Source organism: Rhipicephalus microplus, chromosome 1 (genome assembly GCF_043290135.1).
Source record: "Rhipicephalus microplus isolate Deutch F79 chromosome 1, USDA_Rmic, whole genome shotgun sequence".
Lineage (NCBI taxonomy): Eukaryota > Metazoa > Arthropoda > Arachnida > Ixodida > Ixodidae > Rhipicephalus > Rhipicephalus microplus.
In genome coordinates this window covers 200,148,686-200,169,706 of record NC_134700.1, presented here as the reverse complement: position 1 = coordinate 200,169,706, position 21,021 = coordinate 200,148,686, and the positions used below count along the sequence as shown (strand labels likewise).

The following is a 21,021-nucleotide window of genomic DNA, read 5'->3' as shown; positions in this document are numbered from 1 at the left end:
GTCACCACCATGTGACATTACAATATGTCCAAGGATTTTCTGAGGTACACAGGTGAGTTTCTCACTCAAGAAAACTGACTGCACGTTAGCTAATACAAAGATAACAAACGGTCTATGCTAGCAGATAAGATTCAGAAAAGCAATAGCAGCTTTATACATACATTGTAGGCCTATATACACAATGTTCCACAATAGCGTAGTTACCAGCATTGCCGCTGCTGTGCGTCGGTGATTCGGTTTTCATAACGGTCTCTTATGGACAAGCTGAAACTGCACACTGGTACTTGTGCCATAGTGCAAACACTTTTTATTGAAGCTCATGTGAGATGGAAATCCGCTAGCTGGTCAGCAAGCTCAGTAGCCACTCCCATTTATTACACAAATGACAAGCAAGAACAAGTCAGTTAAGGGTCTGCAGAGTTGTCCTGTTAATGGCCAACTATCGCGATTTTTCGAGGTCAGTAGATCTCAATGAAATTCACTGGGTACGTTCATTCGCAAGTTTGCGCAATTCATGCCAAATTGCAGGCTTGAGAGTTTTGCAGATTATTTTCAAATTAGATTTATAGCTTACCTCGAAACGCTCACCTTGCTTGCCAGAATTAATGGCAACAATGTGTGTGTGACGTTGAGTTTTGCCTGGCGGAAGTGACGAACATGTGCCACTGCCGTGTATGCTTGTTAGCTATGGATTGTGTGGGTTTGGCTGGCGCTTCCTTGGTTGAGCATGCGATTTCCTTTTCCGTATTGGTGGGCGTGCGATAGGTGCCAAGTGGTGTTGCTTTGTAAGCCACACACGATTCACCATATACTCACCATAACAGCGCAAGCGTTTTAGCCGATCGTTGCGGATGGCGTGGACAGGTAGTGCCATTTGGTGGGCATTATGAGCAATCAAGCAGGTTCCGGCAGCGTCAGGCAAATATCTTTACATCACACGCAGAAGCGCACTCGGTTGGGTTTCGGTATTGCGATTTTTCGATAATTAAAAATTATTTTCAAGTTTTTTTGAGCATTTCAGTTATCGAATGCGTGAGAAGAGTGTCTAAGGAACATAAAAGCACCATTATCCTGACATGGTAAAAAAATCACTGGAGTTGGCCTTTAAGCAGGTAATGCAAATTCTAACAAGTTCTTAGAAAGAGAACTAGTTTACTTTGGGACAAAACTTTTGAGATACCATCGAACATGTCATTAAAGTAAAATTGGGCACATTTTATAAATTTTCAAGTCATTGTTTTTGTGTATACGTGTTACCTACTAGATTGTCGGGATCTATAACAAGAAATTCGCGAATGTATTAAAGTATCTCAAGATACAATTGGCAAGTATCATATCGGATACAATTTTTGAGGCAGTACCTTGTATCTATATCTCCAATACGTTTTGCTCGAGTATCTTGTATCGTATCGCGATACAATGTCAAAGTATCTTTCACCCGGCTCTGGCTATCAAGTAGATTTTGTCCAAGGATACTATGAAATGTCACAAACATCTTTTTCTTTCCTAGTAATTATACAAGTAGTGAATATTGGCCTATTTTTATCCTTTATTGGTTGTTGCACTTCTTCACTCAAAGAATAGTGCATGAATGCGATAGCCTTAGCAAAGGTGTATTATTAAAATTATTGGCTTGTTTACCTCGAATTTGCCTTGTCTCTTCCTGTGCGTTCAATTACAATGCTGCATTTGTGGTTAAAATCGTACATTTTACTAGCCGTTTCTATTTTCTGCCTTCCCTCTGCCACTAAAATTTTCTGTATGGAGACTTAAGTGTTTATAAGTAGATAAATCCGTAATGCGACAGAGAAGTAGGCATTCGATAAACTGTCAGTGCGCTAGCTTTTGATACAGACATCACTAGCCATCTCAAAGTGTTGAGTCAACAGGAGGACAGAGCGGTACTTGGCAAGCGTCCACAATGTTCGCTGCGGCGCAAAACAGAAACACTGACCCACAAACAATCTACCACGCGAGAATGGGTTTGATTCTCGCACTGCAAGCTTGCAGGGTTCCCGGAGTCTGCCTCCGTTAATTTGCTAGTGTGAGAAACCTGGCTCAACAATTCGAAACACATAGAATTGAAAAAAAGCAATAGCGTTTTGCTTTTATAAACACTGTTTAAAACTGAAGGCTTTGGCCAAATAGAGATTATTTCATTTTAAATCTGCATAAAGAAGAGAAATTTCTTCCATGTAGGTTTCTAACGTATTCACAGTGTGCACACATGTAATTATATGCATTTACAATAACCAAAAGTGTTGTCTGTACTGCGCATGTGTGCACTGCTGCTGTTGCCTGGTTTTGGCCCCCTAGCTTCGTCAAGCCTTATGCTTACACTTTTCTTGCTAGAGTAGCCTTAATTATTGTACTTCGTGCATGTCGTAAATAAAATTTCACTTGACTTTGTTCCCTGGAAGCAAACCTGAGAATCCCAAGCACAGCCATTAGTTACTCTTATTTGGGCAGTTTTGTGCTAGCTATGCAGTGACAATGCCTCATTGCTGCGGACACAATAGGGAGACATCATCACAGTGACAGCTTGTAAAGAATAGCAAAATCAGTTTAAATGTAACGTTTCTTTGCATGTGCGTTTATAAAGCTACAAAGAAAAATCTAATGAAAAAAGGATATGTTGCTATTCAACCCACAAGCTTTTAGCAATAAAGTACTATAGTATTGATTTCGTCCCACATGGTTGAGTGAAAATACCAACACTGTAAGAAAAAAACAATTCAATCCACAACATAAAATAGATAGAATTCCAGACATTCCAAACAAACCTGGATGTAGCATTCAAAGCCGCTAAAGACGCCAACAGCAAAATGAAAAGTTTTCATTGAAGGTCGCTACGTGTACTAAGCGCCAGTTGTCCAAACACTGCGCCTAAAGCATTTCAGACAAGCAAACTGAATGTGCGCACAGAAATGAAGGAACCAGTCAAGCGAAATGTAACAGTACCGTTATGCTCGCTGTTCAATTTCTACTTCAATCGGACCTCCCAGTGGGCATTAATCCAAGGTCAATGTTTCGCTAGTACACATAGGTAGTTCGATAAAAGACAGCACTACTATGAAGAAACACAGCAGACGTATGAAAGAAAGCTTCAAATAGACCACAATTAATTTTAATGCGCGGCACTTCCCATAAAAAACGACTCCTTTCATCTTAAGGCCAGTACATCAGCTGGCCTGCTACAATGCCCGCCGTAAAGACTACCCAAAACCACATTTTCGTTAACCTTAAAGTTAAGTGCGCGGTACGAATAACCCTTAGCAACATGTGTGAAGGATCGAGGGTCGATAGCACCAATAAAAAGTTCGGCAACTCTACATAGCGAGACCTTCGCTCATATGCCAACATTTCCTCAAAGCTGTTTACTCATAGAAGAATGAATGCCACGTCGTGGAAACATGCTAAATGCCTTCATTTCGGATTAATACTGTAGCCGGGCCGCTCGGGTAATCCAGTTTCTCAGAGGCAGGCAAGACCTCCAGCAGCACTAACGATTTATCCTCGTAACAGCAAGTACTCAACGCGGGGCCCATCAAAAAGTTTCAAATATTGACTCATTAAACAACGATCAAATCGATTACAACGGCGATCGTGACCAGCCACGGTACCAGCACTTCGAAAACTTGTGAAACGGTATCGCTTACGCAGTTATCCACTCGCATCAAAACTTCAAGTGCACACGTGGGACACCTCGGACACCTCGTACGGATAAGTCGCAGCCAGGTAGCTTAGAAATGCAAGTTCCTTATCACTAGTCAGCAACCTACACGCCCCCCCCCCCCCCCCCCCGAGAAAACAAAAAAACAATTCGGGTTCCGAGAAAAGACGTTAGTGCGCCCAACAGCAAAGCCGCAAGTTCCCGTAAACTAATGTTCCGACATGACAGCAAACGTCTGGAACTCGGACTCAACGTGCCAGACCAGTGTTTAGCGAAATATTCGAAAGGTTCCGAGCCGTACTCACAGTAGTAGAGCACCGCCGCTGTCACACAGCCACACCTTGCCAAGGTGTCTTTCCTTCGCCGACTTGGCAGCATAGGTATGACACTAGCACAAGGGCAACAAAACACATGTTCTCATCGTAGTCGCCGGAAAGTCTTCCGACACAAATCTTCGCTGGACGTTGGCTCGGGCAGCGGGTCGCACAGAAGTGCGGGGGCGAAAGGAAATCGAGATGCGAACCTCAATCGAAATGGGCGCACTGGCTGGACGTCTCAGCTAATGCCTTTTGAACCTCGATATGGACGGCAGCATTCTACAGCGCCGATGACAACGATGTCCTCGCACATCCGCAGTTCACAACAGCGCGATTTTTTTCCACACGTGGTAACAAAACCCACGAACAAATAAATCTACGTGAAGTTCACGAGCGCGCAAGCGCCATGATTTTCCGGACGTCTCCAAATACAGCGCAACATATACCGGAAGTGCATTGGCTAATTGCTTATTTCATTGCGATTTTCGTATCGAGTGTCAGATCGAGCGAAATCCGTCTGTAATAATAAAGTGAGACTATTAGGATGTGTGAAAACGGCAGTAATAATTGATTATCAAAAAAGTGGGTGGGCGTGCTTCGGTGGCGTTCGTGCCAGGCATGCTAAAGGCAACTGGCGTATGGAGGTTGCCGTGTGTGGAGCGTGTGGTTGATCATCGAAACTGCCGTGGTTTCGGGTCAGGTCGACGATGTTTTGTGGCGTGATACGCACCTAGAGGTGGCCCCCCAGAAATGTTCAAGCGGCTCAAGGAGAAAATTGTGGAAGAAGTGAAGCAGTCGCCCATACGATTCCCGCAGTTTCCAGCAGGACAGGTGAGTTTGTTTACACGCGAGTTTTTATCGCTGCTTCGAGTGCGGCAATCGGTTGCTATGGCCTCTTCGTAAATTAGAATAGTTTCGCGTAGCACCTGTACGAACCGAGAGTGCGGCAAAGGCGTCACGGGCGCTTGCGGCCGCGTGGACAGCGTAGAGTACCGTGACATCTGGTGAACACGAATGAACATCTTCCATCGACATGGCACACCCGATGTAGAGGTTGTAGTGACGATTTTGGTTGTCGTGGCTGTCCGTGGGTTTCGTTTGAAGATTAGCCTCGCTCATAGATAAGAAAATTGGGTCACCGTTCGCGGTTGTGTTTATAGTGGTAGCTGTATCCTCTAAACTACAGTTTCACTCATTCCAGCAATCGCAGTGTTGCGTCATGACTTGTTTCTGTGCTGCCACTATAACTTGAACTCACTGTAAGCCCGACTTCGCTCACGAACGAGTATAACAATGCAGAGCGGGCCGAAATAGTAATTTCGCAACGTTGTACGCGTCGTAGTTGATATCCCGATGGAGCTTGTTTAAACTGGAACCGCAGGAAACTACGGTACTGAAAACTTACTTACCAAGCTGTTTGATTTCTAACCTAGTGTTGCGTGTTAGCTCCACCACCTGCCTGTTGGTTACGGTTACAAGCCTGTATTTATTTATTTCACTTAGGCATATATGTTGCATATTTACTGGCCATGTATACTAGGCATCGAGTCAAATCGTAAAGAACAATCTGTACTCAATACCGACTCAGTGTACGTGGACATTTTTATCGAGGAAGGCAACAGCCACAATAAGCTTAAGTTTAAAAAATGACACTCTCGCACGGTCCTGCTGTCAGCCACTAAACATAGGGCCACATATGGGTCAGTACTGTATCATTAGAAAAGATAATTTCATCCTTAAATGCAATGTTGTAGTCACGAACTGCGATTTGGGAGCTACTGGTCGCATTTAACTGTTACTTATTAGGTTTTATATACAGTAACCATTAAACTAAGACATCTTCATGCCATCAGCAATATGCATCTGAAGTCTATACCATGCAAAAGCGCCACTTAAATTGGATCACTTTCATACTAACGTAATATCTATGGAAAATAAGGCGAGTGATAGTAAAGAAAAACCAGTGTGTTGCTTGTTTCTTCAACGTATTTATTACACCATACATATTGGTATATCATGTTCTGGGCACAAAATTCTGTTGAAACTGAACTAAGGTGTGCAATAAAAAAAGGAACAAGCAATAGAGGAGAATTATTGATGTGCGTACTTGTGCTACTAAATGTCTATCATCCTCATTTTTTATTTATAGCTTTATCTTCGGCAGTACATATAGTCCAAGCTTGTTTAGACAAGTGTGAGATATGGTATTAAGGTACAGCTAATCAGAACATTATATTATGCACATCACTGCACACTTTCTGAAAATAACTATTATGCTTGTATCTCGGCCTTTCATAATGTCACCACTTTTCACTTTCATCTCCACACGTTATCAGTCCTCATATAATGGATATGCTTGTATTCACAGCCGCGGAAACAACGTTGCCAGTGTGCACCCAAAAAAGTGCCATGCCCACTACTGCAGTGAAACCTTTTGCCAACATAGTGCACATTTGACACTCAACTGATATATCTGAGGCACACGCATGTCGCTGTCTGCTTCTTTGTGTTGCATTCGAAGGTCGCAGGTTTGGATCCTGCCAGTGGCAAGTTATCTTTTCGTCTACTTTGTTCCTTCTCATTTACATTACAATTACTTATATTAAGATCCCCTATGCTTTCCCTGGCATTATTGTCTGCTATTTCTCATTAACATTGTGTCTAACAAAGAAAATGAGCCCTTAAGTTTACACTTTTCTTCATACTGCATTCTTAATTTTACAACAACCGTAAGCCAGCAAAGTGACCAAATTTGACGGTATGCTGGTCGGCATACCATCAATATTTTTATTAACCATTGGGAGGCAGTAACATTGGTTGATTGAAAGCAGGCTGTGTGATAGAGAGTCCACTGAAGGCTGTAGTGTGTGCCACATGTCCCCATAATGTCGCTACCTGCCCATTGAAATACCATGGGAGAAATTATCCAGTGATTGCGCATAATTGCCAATAGTGATCTCTCATTTAGCTGTCATGTTGACTGAACTCGAAGTGAAAGCATCATGACAGCTACGACACACCACGTACCATACTTTTTTGTATGACATGTTACCGCCAGATTGACCACTTTACCAGACAAACTGTCATGCTTGTATTTCTCTCATGTTATGCAGGTGGGCCCCGGAGAAAGTGGAAGCAACAGCGATGCATCCTTTAGCATTACTGAAGATGACCAGCAACCAAACGAGGTGATTATCTTTCATTTTGACGTTGCATCTGTTCCTTAAACTTAAAGGGACTGACACACAATTTTTGGGGTACATGTTTTCATTAGTGCAATTGAAAGCTTACCGGTCATAGTGTTTGATCATGAAATGGTATTGCAGAAAACGTCTTGACATATTCATGATCAAAACATTATGGTCTTCAACAACATAAAGTCCCACGTACACAACACATTGTACGAACAGCAAGAGATGGGTGTGAGAGTGATTAGTGTTTGTGTGTTGTATGCACATGAGGGTGCTTCGCATGGGTGCTCTATGACTTGATGTGTTCCACTAGTTGCCATGACGGCACTGTTGCTTCTTAGCGTGCAACTCCTATTTGCCTTGTAAGCAGCATAAAAATGAGTAGAGATAAATAATCATTTACACACTCGAGTTTTGAGCCCTCATTCTGTTGCTGATGAAAGCATGAAACAGCAAAGTATAGCTATGTGAGCGACTCCATAATCCCGCTTAAAGGCTCTTCCACTAGGCTGCGCGACATACCAGTTGTTTGTGACATTTCAATGCAGTTTGAAAGTGTGGATTCTACTTGGATCGTAAAAAGAAGGCTTGAATCTGTCACTTTTATTGACTTTGTTTTTTTAATTTCCACCAGGATCAAATCACATGTTCTGGCCTGTTGTCAGTCTTCTTAAGGGCAAGCGCACTGCATTAGAGATTAGACAACACATTTCTGATGGCCAACATGCTTGCTTTGCCCAGGAGGATGGTGCAAGCAACAGCACAGACCTGCTGCCGCTGTACCGTCCACCCGAAAACAGTCCGGCCTTGGTCGCCCCCTCAGACGCGGAGAGTGAGACAGAGGAACTCAGCCTGGACCATGTTTCCAAAGAGGAGCTCTGGACCGCATTCCAGACTGCCCGCGCGCGCGTCCGCAAGTATCGCAACAAGTACTCGGAGGCAAGTTTTGCAAGGCTGTATCTTCTTTCGTATGACACTTGTGTGCTTATTAAAATAACACTACAGAGCATGTCAAGTTAAGTGACCATCGCCATTTCTAGGTGATGACTACACCTGTCCATTTGGTTGTCAGGATAAAAATAAATAATAAAAATGACACAAAATGAATACGTGTGTATATATGCAGTCCTACATTTGGAGAGTTTGAAAGTTTCCATTTCAATAGAGCACACATGCCTCCTGTTGGACTGCTGACTAAATAGAATTACTGACTGCTATGAGAGTGGTGGATTGCTTAGTATGTGAGAAAATGATGAAGTGAAAATCAGCTCGGAGATGAAGCCAGTTTGTAATGTCAGTTGAACAGTGGCCCTACATTGTAGATTATTCCCACGTTTGGCTGACCTAACAATCATTCATTCAGTTGTTAAAAAAATGTTTCATTAACTTGACCAATGTGTGCCACTATGGCTACCAAACTGATGCACAAATGCTTTCTATGGGCTCTGTCAGATTGGTTTGCACCTGGCACGAGCTTTTTAAACCGCGATTTCATTGTGCAGGCTGTTCAGGCATACCGTTCCTTGGATACGGAAAAGGAGAAGATTAGGGTAAGTTTGCTTTTTGAATGATGGAGCATAATGGAGCGACCCAGCTACTATTGCAATTCGAAAAGCTAAGCCACTCAGCCTGAGGCCATTTTTGTAAAAATGAAATTATGTCTATTGCTGGCAGCATATTCAACTTTTCTACACTAATTAATACTGCCTGTCTTATGTAACAGTGCACAAACCAGGCCTCTTATGGTCAATGGCAAGGTTAGTTCTGAGGCGTAGTTAAAAAAAAAAGTCCACATTTCAATGAAGTTCTGAAGGTTGTAGTGGAGCCATTGTGAGAGCCTGCCACTGTTAAAGTAAGTTAGAGCGGAAGGAATCGTTAAAAGCATGCTTGATTAAATTAAGGACACATTTTCTTCTGTCAGTCAGCTAAAAATTCAGTCTAATACGCCAGTGGTCTAGTGGCTAAGGCACTCAGCTGCTGACCCGCAGGTCGTGGGAACGAATCCTGGCTGCGGCGGCTGCATTCTTGGTGGAAGCAAAGGGGCTTGAGGCCTGCGTGCTTAGATTTAGTTGCACATTAAAGAACCCCAGGTGGTCGAAACTTCCGGAGCCCTCCACCACGACATCTCTCATAATCATGTCATGGTTCAGGAACGTTAAACCCCAATTATTATTATTATTAAACATTTAGTCTTGCATTAAGGTTCCTTTTTTGAACTTCTCAGATAGGCATAAATGTCTTGCATGTACAAACCGCTTTCATAGAAATGAGCCAAAAGTGACAGTTAAAATTGGGAAGAATATTGGCTAATTCGAGCTTTGCCTATGCATTTTCTTGTCCCATATCTTGCACTGTCTACTATGAACTGTGTTAAGCAGACGCTCATATGGACGTCATAGGTAGCAACATGGATTTTTTTTTATAACACAACCTGATTCGACAAGTTTTACGAATGTGAAATGATGCCTCGCGTGTCTCTTTCTCCATAGCTGACGCAGCTTACGGTAAGGAAAGCAACATTACTGGTAAAAAACGAACATAGATGCTTGATGATCAGCAAAATATGGGAGGTTAAAAATTAAATGCAGCCATATTCGTACTCTTCCACATGAGATTTTACGTTGGCTAGTTCTCAAGTCCTCTTGTGGATGTTATCCATGAATTTTGTTTGAAGCTTGTTTGTGAAACCATCTTTTTTGTGTGTAAAACAGTGCATAGATAAGTGAAATAATACAGAAATATTGAATTAAAGAAAGAAATAACATATATCATTCACATAATGTAAGTTTCACTCACTATATGTTTCATTCACCTGTAGTTAAAGCACAACATTTCGCAATTGCCAGAGTCTGAAAGATGTCCATTATGATGTATGTGTAGTACTGTATGCCATTATTGCTTGCTAACAAATTGTTAACATATCTCCCTAAAGCAGTAGCTGAAATGTTATGATAGATTCATACTAAGGCCTTAAAGCTATAGCTTCTTCTCCAAAGGACAGATTCCTGTCAGATGACGGCATTTAAAGTTAGGATACTTGTTAGCATCGCATCTGAGACAAAGCTTGTGAGAGTGTGGCCATGTGGATAATGCTAGAAATTCTGACTGTTTTTGTACTTATCGTTACTTCGCAAAACTTGCTGGTCCGTGTGGCCACTCTCTCATCACAAGTAGCTGCCACATAGACATCTTCTTGTATGTATGTGTGTGTTCCAATGTGATCGCACTGAGTGAAAGGCACAAAGGGCAGATGAAAAAAGAACTGGACAGGTAGTGCACAAACTTCCGGTTGTTTATTTTTGCAAAAAACATTGAAAACATATGCAAAAAAAAAGTTGAAGGTTTGCACACTACCTCATTATGACAAATTGTTAGCGCAAACAAGTGGGACAAAGGACATAATTAATTGTGTCCTTTTGTCTATAATGAAGAAAAATTGAACAAACATAATGAATCTATACTAATAAGCTTGCCTGTCAACTCCTTGCACACTACCTGTGCAGCTCTCGTTGTCGTTTGACCATTCTGTCTTTCAGCATAACCAGATTAGGGTGCCGTACAAACTGGCCCAAGTTGAAGCATTGCTGTGTGTATGTGTATGGGCCCATTGTAGCGCATCTTGAGCGAGAGCCAGGACAAGGCTTTGCGCCGAATGGGTGAGCTGCGTGAGCAGGCCCAGCTGGAGCAGCAGGCCAAGGCGCATCTGGAGGAGAACCTGCGCTGCCAGCTGGAGGAGAAAGAGCACATCATACAGACGCTCGAGACCAAGGTGGCCCTGCTGAAAGCCAACAATGCCATCCCCGGTGCGCCGTGCGACACCACGGCGCAAGACGAAGAGCTGGCCCACTACAAGGAGAAGGTGGGGGAGCCGTAGATCACACTTTCTTGTCCGTGTACGCTTGTACACAGGCGGCCACGCTGTGATGTGCATAACTGCTAAACCATCAAATGAACACTGTACGGAAACACTAAATCGATAACCTATTTTTAGAGAACTTTATTGTCATCAATCATTGAGTGTTTATTAGAAGAGAAAATAAAGGCAAGCTTTCTTCTTCCTGTCAGAGTTGAGCACCGCTATACGGTACTCTTGGATTGAAATGTAACACCATCTTTGTTTTGTTCTTTAGTGTAACTACTGCTATGGGCAGTTGCTCTTGATAGCAGCCGAGCATTGGTGAAATCTGATTACTGAATGTGATGTTGGTTTTGATCAAGTGTTCATTTAAAATTTTACCAATATGACTCCTGTGTATGCTGGAAGCAAAAGCATGTGCATTATACAGCCATAAACTTTCATGGTGCAATTTATGAGTGCTGTACATCAGTGTGACATTATGTATTGTATAGTATTTTTTCCAATGCTGTGCAAATAACAAAATTTTGGATGCATATTAAATTTGGATAATAACGATTGAGTGAATTAAATCGAATGTTTTGCAAAAAGTTGTCAAATGTTTGTTTAATATTTTTCTAATACCTCAAAGTGACAGTACTGAAAAAAGGGTGCAGAGAGTCCCTAAGTGTATACAATAGAAACATAGAAGTATTAGTTTGTATAGGTTGGTGAAGTGCTGAATGGATGGTGTTTTATAGTTGTTTTATTAAGGGTGAGGCAATGCAGAGCCCGAGTTGTATTTATTTGCATGATTTGGTGCAACCAATGTGTTATCATAACACTTTACATGTGAAAGGAGAGTATGCTATTTCCTCCACTTTTCCGATTCTTCAACTTCTGTGGAAGCCCGACTGATTTGGCAGACTAGGGTGCACTCCCTTAAAATTTCGATATCTTAATCTATCTGAAATACGTCAACATATAAGAACGTCTGTAAATTAAGGTGCTAAAAATCTTTGGTGTCCGATTTTCTAATCGATTTTCAGGTCCAAAGCGCCATTAATTGAACTTCTTGGCTGACCGCATCTATATTCTCCATGTTTGGACCCAGCGTTTCCTTCAGTTCATACACTTACGACCGTAGCAGAATTTGAAAAGCAGCTTCACTGCAATGCGGCTGTATGATAGGGCGAAACATAACAAAAATTTTAAGAGGCCATTGTCAATCAGACGTTGACTGTATTTGTCTTCAGGAAGTTTGAATGTAAAACTCCAGTGCGAATCAAATCGAATAGCAAGAAATATTTGAGAAATATTCAAAAGTTCTAATATTTGCACATTCCTAATTTTTTTATATTTTGATTGCATTGAATGAAAATTGCTGAAACATGGCATGCTGAGTGTGTAGCTTCCCAAGAACACAATATAATTAATCTTTACTAATAAGTGATTCTGGAGATTCCAGTGCATGGCATGGGGTTCTTGTCAGCCTCCCAGATTTCAAGCAAGATAGACTTGTAATCTTCTCATCCACGCATTATTACCTTAGTTTAGTAACATACATGGTAAACTGACACTGTAACAATACACCCTAAAGTAGTTCTGGAAAGGCACAAGTTGTACATGCTATTGATGTATATCGGTTCAATGTGTTTCCATGCTGCCTGCTTATTCTGCCATAAAAGAAGCCCTTATTAATACTAGCAAAGCTCAATTCAACAAAATCAGTATAACCAACAAAGCGAGTCGTGTCACTGGCTTTGCTGCCATGTTCCCGGTTTAGAAGCCCTTTTGTATCACTAACTTTCACGGCTGTAAGGTCGTGTGAGAGAGCCAGAATTATTTTCTCGCATCGAGTTCTCGGCCCTCGTGGAAAGCCAGTTGCATTACTCCACACTCCTTTTCTTCGACAGTCATGCTTCGGCATACTTACTTATAAGGTGTTCTAGAAGAAGCCTGTGTGATTGTTCTTGTTGAAACATAGCAACCTCAGCTTAGCAGAATATGCAGTGTCACGAAGTTTTTAGCCGCCAGCACGAACTTGTTACATCGAGTCTTGACTGTAGTGGTGTTGCCGAACCTAATAGGGCTGGATAAAGTATATGTTCATGTAGACATCTGTTCCAAATTTTCTGCTCGGGGAGAACCTTCCCTGGTCTAAGGATGTCGCCCCTACTTGTTCAATCCAGGTTCAGCGCCTGGAAACCCTGATGGCCAAGTGCAAAGACACCATCCAGAACAGCCGTGAGCGGTCCACTCAGCTCATGCAGGAGAGAGAAGCTCTGGCCCGAGCACTCGACGAAAAAGGACGCCAGCTGCAGCAGCTGCAGGTGTGTTTTATTCACTTGTGTGCTTGCAGTTTTGGCACTTGCCTCTCACTCATAATAATTAAAAACGCAGTTGTCAGTTCAGAAGTATTCGAAATTATTCATAAAAGTGCTGGAGCTTTGCTTCTCAGGCTATGTTTTTAGTCTAAGGCCCAAACAACGAAACGTTCCTTTCCTTTGACCGCGTCCTCTCCTTACGTGAGGCTTCCTTACAACCAAGTACCGACGGAGGAAGCAAGCGTACTCTGAAAGCTCCCTTAACCCGTCCTCGCGGGAGGAATGGTTGCCGCGCTCCTACGTTCGAGATTATCGAATATAAGCTTTGCTCACAAGCGTTTATTCTGTAAAAAAGAAGTTGGGTCACCACATCATTACCAAACTGAAGTGTTAATATAGAGACGCGTGTACACTTTTTTCCAACTACGATTACTGAATGTGAAAAGCCACCGTAGTCGAGCGCAAAACGTGGTGCACTCTAGCAACACTGCGCGCCGTCGTGCCTGGCACCGTGCACGCACGCTCGCCGCTCGTGTCTCCCCACAGAGGTGGGGTGGGAGGGTTGCCTCGAAAACGAAAACATCACGTGGGCTAGCTGTGAGGCGAAGCGCTCGTTCAGGGCAAGGAGCGGACCTAAGGGCGCACGAAGGTAGCCCCAAAGCAACCTTAAGCTGAGGAAGCGCCAAGGAAGCCTTTACCGAGGGCTCCTCAGTGAGGAAGCTTTTAGAGGGACATAAGGCGGCCCCACAAAAATGAAGGCTTCCTCACTGAGGAAAGGAACGTTTCGTTGTTTGGCCCTAAAGCTGACGAACTAAAAAATTAGGAGCCTTTCTGCTACCTGGAAAATGGGGGTGAGCAAAGCTCGTTGTGCGCATGCCTGACCTACAATTTTTCATTCTGTTTTTTTTTCTTCTATTGCATTGTGCAATGCTGCTTCCTAACAAGTTTGCTTCCTCCATGCTGGGAATGGGCCCTTCATCTCAGTGCTTGACCGTGCGATGCTTTATTTTGCTGCAGGCAACAACAATGTTCGGGCATAAAGCAATGAGACAACAATGAAATCTGGCAATGTGAAATGACAAAAGAATAACCTCAGTAGGAGATCAGCTTTCCATATCAGAAACGGCTGATCACCGACAAGCCCGCGATAGAGAGTGCATAAGTTATTGAAAAATGGCATATGCAAATATGCTTGTGACCAGTGCACTTTCAAGGGCCTGTTTGTGTACGTCCGCCCTTCTGAACACTGGTCGGCGCCGGATTTTTTGAGCTATGTTAATGCCCCTGCCGAAATCTGTAGCGCATGGAAGCTTAGGTTCATAAATTTTCTCATAGTACAGCAGTGTGATCAAAGGAAGGAACTGGAGGTAATGGAAAGGCAGGCATATTAACCAGCCTAGAAAACATCAATATGCTACCTAATGACGGGGAAAGGGATACGCTGGTTTGAAGGATAGAGGTGATGTACCTATCAGGCAACACACATCCATCATTAACCTTGAAATTCTAGGAAAACTTATTCACTGGCTTCCGTACGTCTTGACAAGAGTTGCTAAAAAGTGATGCCGGTGACAGTGAGAATTGAGTGATGCAGAAAAATGAGTGATGGTGAACAATCGCTGTGGGAAACTTGTGCTACAATTTTTATGTATCTAATGTATCTGCTGTGCATTTTAATATTGCTGGAAGTTTTTAAAACTGATCAAAATCAGCTAGACATGAGTGCCGCTTGGTGCTGGATTCTAGGTAAGAAGTGGGAAGAAAAATTATATTTTCGTCCTTCCTTCTACAGATCATGCGAAATCTGCCATGTGAGAGGTAAAACACAGGTTCCATTTTCAACCACGACTTCGTCAATTACATTCTGATGTGCGGTTTTATGTTCTGAAAGTTTTCACTATCTTTTATTGTTCTTATTATTGCTGTTGTGTTTGTACTTTCTGCCAGGCACCTGTGTGAAGCCAACAAAAAGTTTGTGCATTAAGTTTTTATTGTTTGTTGGGAGGTCTCAATTGATTAGCCTTATTAACTACTTCATTATTGAGGAATGTGAGAATATCGTTTGTTCCATATTCAAGTTATCTGATGCTCTTTGAGTCTTCATATTTTTAAGATTAGTAATGTCATCTGTTAAGACTGACACAATATTCACTGTACAATCATTTTGAAAGAGAGAAATACGATCACTGAGAAAGAGAGAGACAGCACCTGCAATTTGTAAGACACTACATTTAACACAGGTGTCATACGGTGAACTTCTGCTTGCAGTTAAGCCTAAGAAAGATTGAGTGTCTCGATCTCGATTGGATTATTTCTACAAGGTGCAATATGAAGCCGGTCACAGTTGAGAAATTCAATCCCGATTGCTATCCAAAGTGCCCACGGGATGCCCTTATAAGGTTTCTTCATGTTTTCATGATGCGGTCGTACTGTGGGCTTTGCAGGAAAGTGAAGCCGAGACGCAGGCCAAGTGGCGCGTGGAGCAGCAAGAGCTGGAGCAGCGAGCACGCCAGCTGTCCGAGTCTCTTGATGCTGCCTCAGCCGAGCGAGACCAGCTTCATAATCAGCGTAAGTGGTTGCAACACAGTCCGACCAAGGCAACGAGTGGAAGGTGCTGAACATTCGTTGCAAAGTGCTCACTCGTGCTGCTTAGACTTCGAGAGGTCTGGCGTTTTAGCTGAGAAAACTGTCCGATTTGTGCATGCAGTGTACTTGAACCACCCACGGCATGTTCACTTGCAAGTGAGCCCAATCATGACTGAATTTTTCAATCATTATTGGTTCCCGTGTACAATCGGGGTTGGTTCCCTGCTTATCAAAGTGTTGGTGTGACAATGGCATCACCTTGTCACTTTGAGACCTTTGGCTGTGTGTATATTATGCAAGATTTTTTCTGTTGAAGGTTTATTTCAATCGCTCTTTACATGCCTAGTTCTTAGTTTGTGAATGCCAGCGACAATTGCTGTTGACGGTTGTCCTGCAGTGTACGAGATCAAAGCTCAGCACCAACAGCAACTGGCTGAACTGGAAAAATCATTGGATGAAGAGCGCTCACGCAGCAAGGTGGCTGATCTCAAACTTCTCAAGGTAGGCTGGTGAAGCTGCAACTGATTTTGGGAAGCACTGATAGTTGGGCGAGTTGGTAAGGGTTCGACATTGGGTAGTGGTGCAACAAAGAGATGCAAAACAATGACCATCAACAAGACGGGCACCGAACTCTCAACTACACACTCGCGATAAAGATGATACGAAGACAGACGTTGGAACTCCCAACTAGTTCAGCGTCTGTCTTTCTGTCTTCTTCATCATCAGAGTTCCACGTTCCTTCGTTGCACTGTTTTCTAATCGTAATTATGATTTTGGAAAGCTTGCAATACAAGTGCATGTTAAGCAGTTGCATGTCGCATTTTTTTGCATCCACGGTGTAAGAAAAATGGTTTAGGTGTACACACTTCACCCCAAGGGACATCCACATAATTTTCGGCACTTTCAGTCCCTCCAGCTCCCATGTCCCAGTGCCCCGCATGCGACTGCGACCGGCGTATGTGCTATAGATGACGAGCTGCATATGTAGCGCCCGTAACGTCATTGCATATGGGAGAACACCGTGGAGGCAACTGCAGCATTCGCTGCATCTAGTGTTTCTCGGTGACGAAAAACGTGGCTTGTCTTCTAGCTTGCGTTTCCAGCCAGTCACAGTTGAGCCAGTCACATGCACGGTGCTTTAAAAAAAAAAATACAAGGAAAAAAGAAAGAAAAGAAAAGAATAACGTGTGCCTGCCTAATCGCGCTTGCTCTTTTTAGGGCCCCCATGTCACAGCTTGCTTTCATTATAGCGCTACGACTCCGTTGCAATGGGCAGAGAGTGTCCACAGCCATTTTTCTTGCACCGTGTTTTCATTTATCAAAAGGCAACCTGTCATATATATAAGTATTATAGCCTATTCTTGCTTGTGACTACAGGAACTTGGCCATTTGAGATAATAGGATACTAGTACTCTGAAGCATGCCTCACCCATCACCAAAAGGGTCGTTAAAGTTTTTTTTCTTCTCCCCCCCCCCCCCCCCCTAAATATGATACAGAAGTAGGGCTGAGGTAGGGTGAACAGGTTACGTATGTTTATTGGTTTTAAAAGGTTTGTAACCTTCGGCTGATAACTGATAAAGTACTACTACAAAAATTGTTTGCAATTACCGATTGATGAGCATATTTTATCAAACGATGCTGTTTCTTTGAAGGAATGCATAGTAGGCAGCCTTTGCATGGTCATTAGTACATGTTTTCTGCTTTATTGCATTTTGAAAGAAACATCCAGAAAATAAGTTAAAACTTAGAAATGAGAGAACATCCTTGTTTCAGTCACTGGCATAACCTCACTACGAAACCATTCTAAAAAAAAAGTCACAGCTTTGCCGCAAAGGCAAAGCAAAGAACGCGATAGCAACAAATTGGAAGGTCATGGAAGAATGGCAAGCAGATCGAATTGTGCCCCGCATTTCTCACGCACCAATGACGCATGACACGTACTCACAGGTACAAATGAACGCGAATAAGCGTCTCAGTTGTCAATTTGCTGTGCCTGAAAAGCGTGCCCTTTTCGCTAATGGAGACCGTGCATCGGGTGCAGTGACAATTGTGCACCCGGTAACTACAACAGAATCATTCCAGTGAAAGCCAAGGTTTACGATTGTCCCCACCATGAGATAAGCGAGCGCACGCAAGAGCGTTCCCTCTTCGCAGGGCAGGTATGCGTGGCAGATGAGAGCACGCGCCGCTGCGTCGTGACGATCTGGCGACGCGGGCTCATTGCGCCATCTCGCTAATAATGCTGAAAACAATAGAGTAGTTGCCCCGAGATTCCCATCACCAGCGGTAAGTGGTACATATAAATAGCTTGCCCCGTTTGAACTTTGAAGGAGGTGCTTCTTCATGGCTCAGTGGCTAATGTCTCATACTCGCAATTAAGAGGTCGGAGATTTGATTCTGTGCACTGGAGTATTTTTCTCGATTATTTTTCTGTCTTGCATTTTCATATACATACATACATGTACATATACGGTGAATGACGGCGACGTCCACATTGATGCCAACACCGGAGGCAAAATCTAGTCGAGAGTGTCCATATTACTCTCAAAATTTACTCTCAAAAGGTGGTTCACATCTGAAGAACCTGCCCATAAACAACAGTATATCTGACGATACTGACAATGAGCACTATTATTTATTAGTGTTTCTGTCAAATTTAAATTTTATGGGAACTTACTTTCAGAATGCCCTTATAGCTTTACTATTGCAACATGCATGTCCTTTGACAGTGAGAGTTCTAATAAAACGTTATGACGGCTGGTGTGCAAATTATATTCATTGGTGTTGTTGTTGGTGATGTCTGAAATTTTCGTTCTGCATTGCAGCAAGAGTGTGACAAGAAGATTGCAGCAGCTGAGCACAACTGGGTTCAGAAGCTGGAAGCGTCTGAGAAAGAATACCACAGACGGATGTCAGAAAAGGTGAATTTTATGATTTTCTGAGCACAGAACGTTTTTGCATTTCATTATATGGCAAATAGTACTTACTGTACAAAAAAAGTTTAGCAATGGCATAATCATTATGCTGTGTGGGGCCTCGAATTGGCGAGCGTGCGCCACGCCACGCTCTTGAAGTGAACGGACACAGCAGACACGTCAAACTAAAGAACAATACACATCCATTTAACTAATTTATAACGATGATATCGTCTGCCGAATTGATGCATCAATTCCAATTAACATGCTAGGACATCGTTACACAATAACATGACAAACACACTCACACACCCAAGGCGGCGTCGCCAACGCTTGACTTACCACGTGGGCCCTCCTGCGCGCAGACCCGCAGTGCCACGCGCCGACGACCCACGTTAGAGACAACCGTTAGAGACAACAGCTAGAGACAACTGGGCGAGGCACGTGCGCCACACGGCGCAAACAACTCTACAGGGGGTCTCAGCACCCCCACAGCTGATAATGCAATACTTTTTTGTATTCAAGCATTGTCTTTATCAATTCTGTGCTCTGTAACCTGCAATCGAGATGCAATTTCCCAAATGTCACTTCTGCTCAACTTTTTATTTTTCTATCATTTTGGATGTCATAGAGCCTATCCTGGATATATCAAACTGGGATATATTAAATTATTGGCTATATCGAACAGTTCGAAAATTGGCTTGAATTTTTCATGCAAAAGTATGGGACCAGTGCATCCGTATATTGAACTCCCGCACAGCGAGAAATTTGCTATGTCGAACGCTGCGCCGTGCTGAGGCCCAAAAAATGCATTTTTCTTAGCAAATATTGATTAATTTTCAGCTGCACTATAACAAGTTCCGATTTCTTTACGCCCGCAGGTGACTAAAATGTGGTGTCATTATATTGCGCTGATCTGTTTCGTTGCGCAGCGCTCGCGAGTGCACCGCAAGTGCACCGGTATGTTTGATGTGCAATCTGCAGGTCTTTATGCACGGGCACAGTGCTAAAAAAAAACTATTGCCAAAGACACCAAAATGAGAATGCGAAGTGACTCGGCTATCTTGTTGCAATGTTTGCATTCCCTTGTTTGTTAGCACTCAATGGCATGCGAGCCTAAAAAGCACGGCCTTCGATATGTGCAGCTTTGTGATGGTTTGTTTTGTTTTGTTTGATTTGTTGCTTAAAAGATCTTGGCTCATTTTTATTGCTTTTGGTTTTAAAGCGCATGTACAGGATACTGCGCTTTTTCTTGCTTTTCGCATCAAACCAGCATAAAGCAACAGCTGCCAACTCTGTGTTTTCTTTTGCGCCTTATGGACTTGTGCACTTCTCTCCTCATTGCTGATAAAGCCTCATTGGGGAGTTGAACTGAACTCTGTCCCGCACGTAGCGATAAAAATTATGACTGACGCTTGTAAGTAAAGCACCGTCGTAAACTTCCCTTGCAAGCCAAGTGACGAGTTCGGATGCGTTATGACCGCTGACAATGGCGTCCAATGCCGTGGAGAATTCCGCGGCTTATCAGCGTTTCCAGGCACCTTCTTGAGCGATTTAAAAGGGGCAGATAATGATGTGGCTGTTTTTGACTGCATCGATGCTGAGATTATGGCTTTCCTTGCCCGTGCCACGAAAGTGTACCTGTGTGGTTATGAATATGCCAACGTCTTCGCTGCCACCTCTAACCAATCTTTTGCCACGCTACAAAGCTTGCATCGGCATTCTGCATCAGTCAACGCTGTTGTGGCCGTAGGAGCTGGATTCACTTATTTGAAAAGCTTCAGTGATATTGAGGATGACTGGAACTTGATGGCGCGCAAGAAGCATGACAAGATTACGGACTATTGTCATGCGAAATAAAGTGCAGTCCCTTGCAGTTCCCACCTTGTTCTTCAGTATACTGTGAGCGATTGTTATATTAGCAGTTGTAACAATTTCTTTGGCCTGAAATGCTTTAATTTAGGCCTTAAATATGCACATTTTGTATTTTGAATTATCGATATATCAAACTATTTCCTGATCCCCTTATATCCTGGATAGACTGTTGTAGCAAGTGGTGGATAAACTTCTTTGAATTTGATAGCCTTTGTAACTGTACTTTTGGTGCAAATGTGCAAATGTCCAAGTTACTGCACTCACTACCTCATTAATGGAACCATTATTTGTCAATTTGATA

General features: G+C 42.9%; 2 protein-coding genes across 5 annotated transcripts in view; one reads left to right on the top strand and one right to left on the bottom strand.

Moving 5' to 3' along the window:
* LOC119159719 (leucine-rich repeat flightless-interacting protein 2) overlaps positions 1-4,282 on the bottom strand; it is a 50,790-nt gene extending 46,508 nt beyond the window's left edge. The window contains exon 1 of one of the 2 annotated variants that reach the window (XM_037412554.2): positions 3,979-4,282. Coding sequence is in view for 1 of the 2 variants with exons in the window: in XM_037412553.2 (XP_037268450.1) it covers positions 3,660-3,677 (18 nt within the window). In the remaining variant the exon portion in view is untranslated. Of the gene's footprint in view, positions 1-3,659; positions 3,693-3,978 lie in introns of those variants that run through there. The other variant, XM_037412553.2, reaches the window with a different exon arrangement.
* A 214-nt stretch (positions 4,283-4,496) lies between these two features.
* LOC119167214 (uncharacterized) overlaps positions 4,497-21,021 on the top strand; it is a 39,968-nt gene continuing 23,443 nt past the window's right edge. For all 3 annotated transcript variants that reach the window (XM_075890113.1, XM_075890117.1, XM_075890110.1), the window contains exons 1-9: positions 4,497-4,821; positions 7,104-7,178; positions 7,923-8,120; positions 8,684-8,731; positions 10,795-11,040; positions 13,209-13,349; positions 15,788-15,911; positions 16,327-16,430; positions 18,756-18,851. In XM_075890113.1, the coding sequence (XP_075746228.1) occupies positions 4,741-4,821; positions 7,104-7,178; positions 7,923-8,120; positions 8,684-8,731; positions 10,795-11,040; positions 13,209-13,349; positions 15,788-15,911; positions 16,327-16,430; positions 18,756-18,851 (1,113 nt within the window). In that variant the 5' untranslated portion in view covers positions 4,497-4,740. The remainder of the gene's footprint in view (positions 4,822-7,103; positions 7,179-7,922; positions 8,121-8,683; positions 8,732-10,794; positions 11,041-13,208; positions 13,350-15,787; positions 15,912-16,326; positions 16,431-18,755; positions 18,852-21,021) is intronic.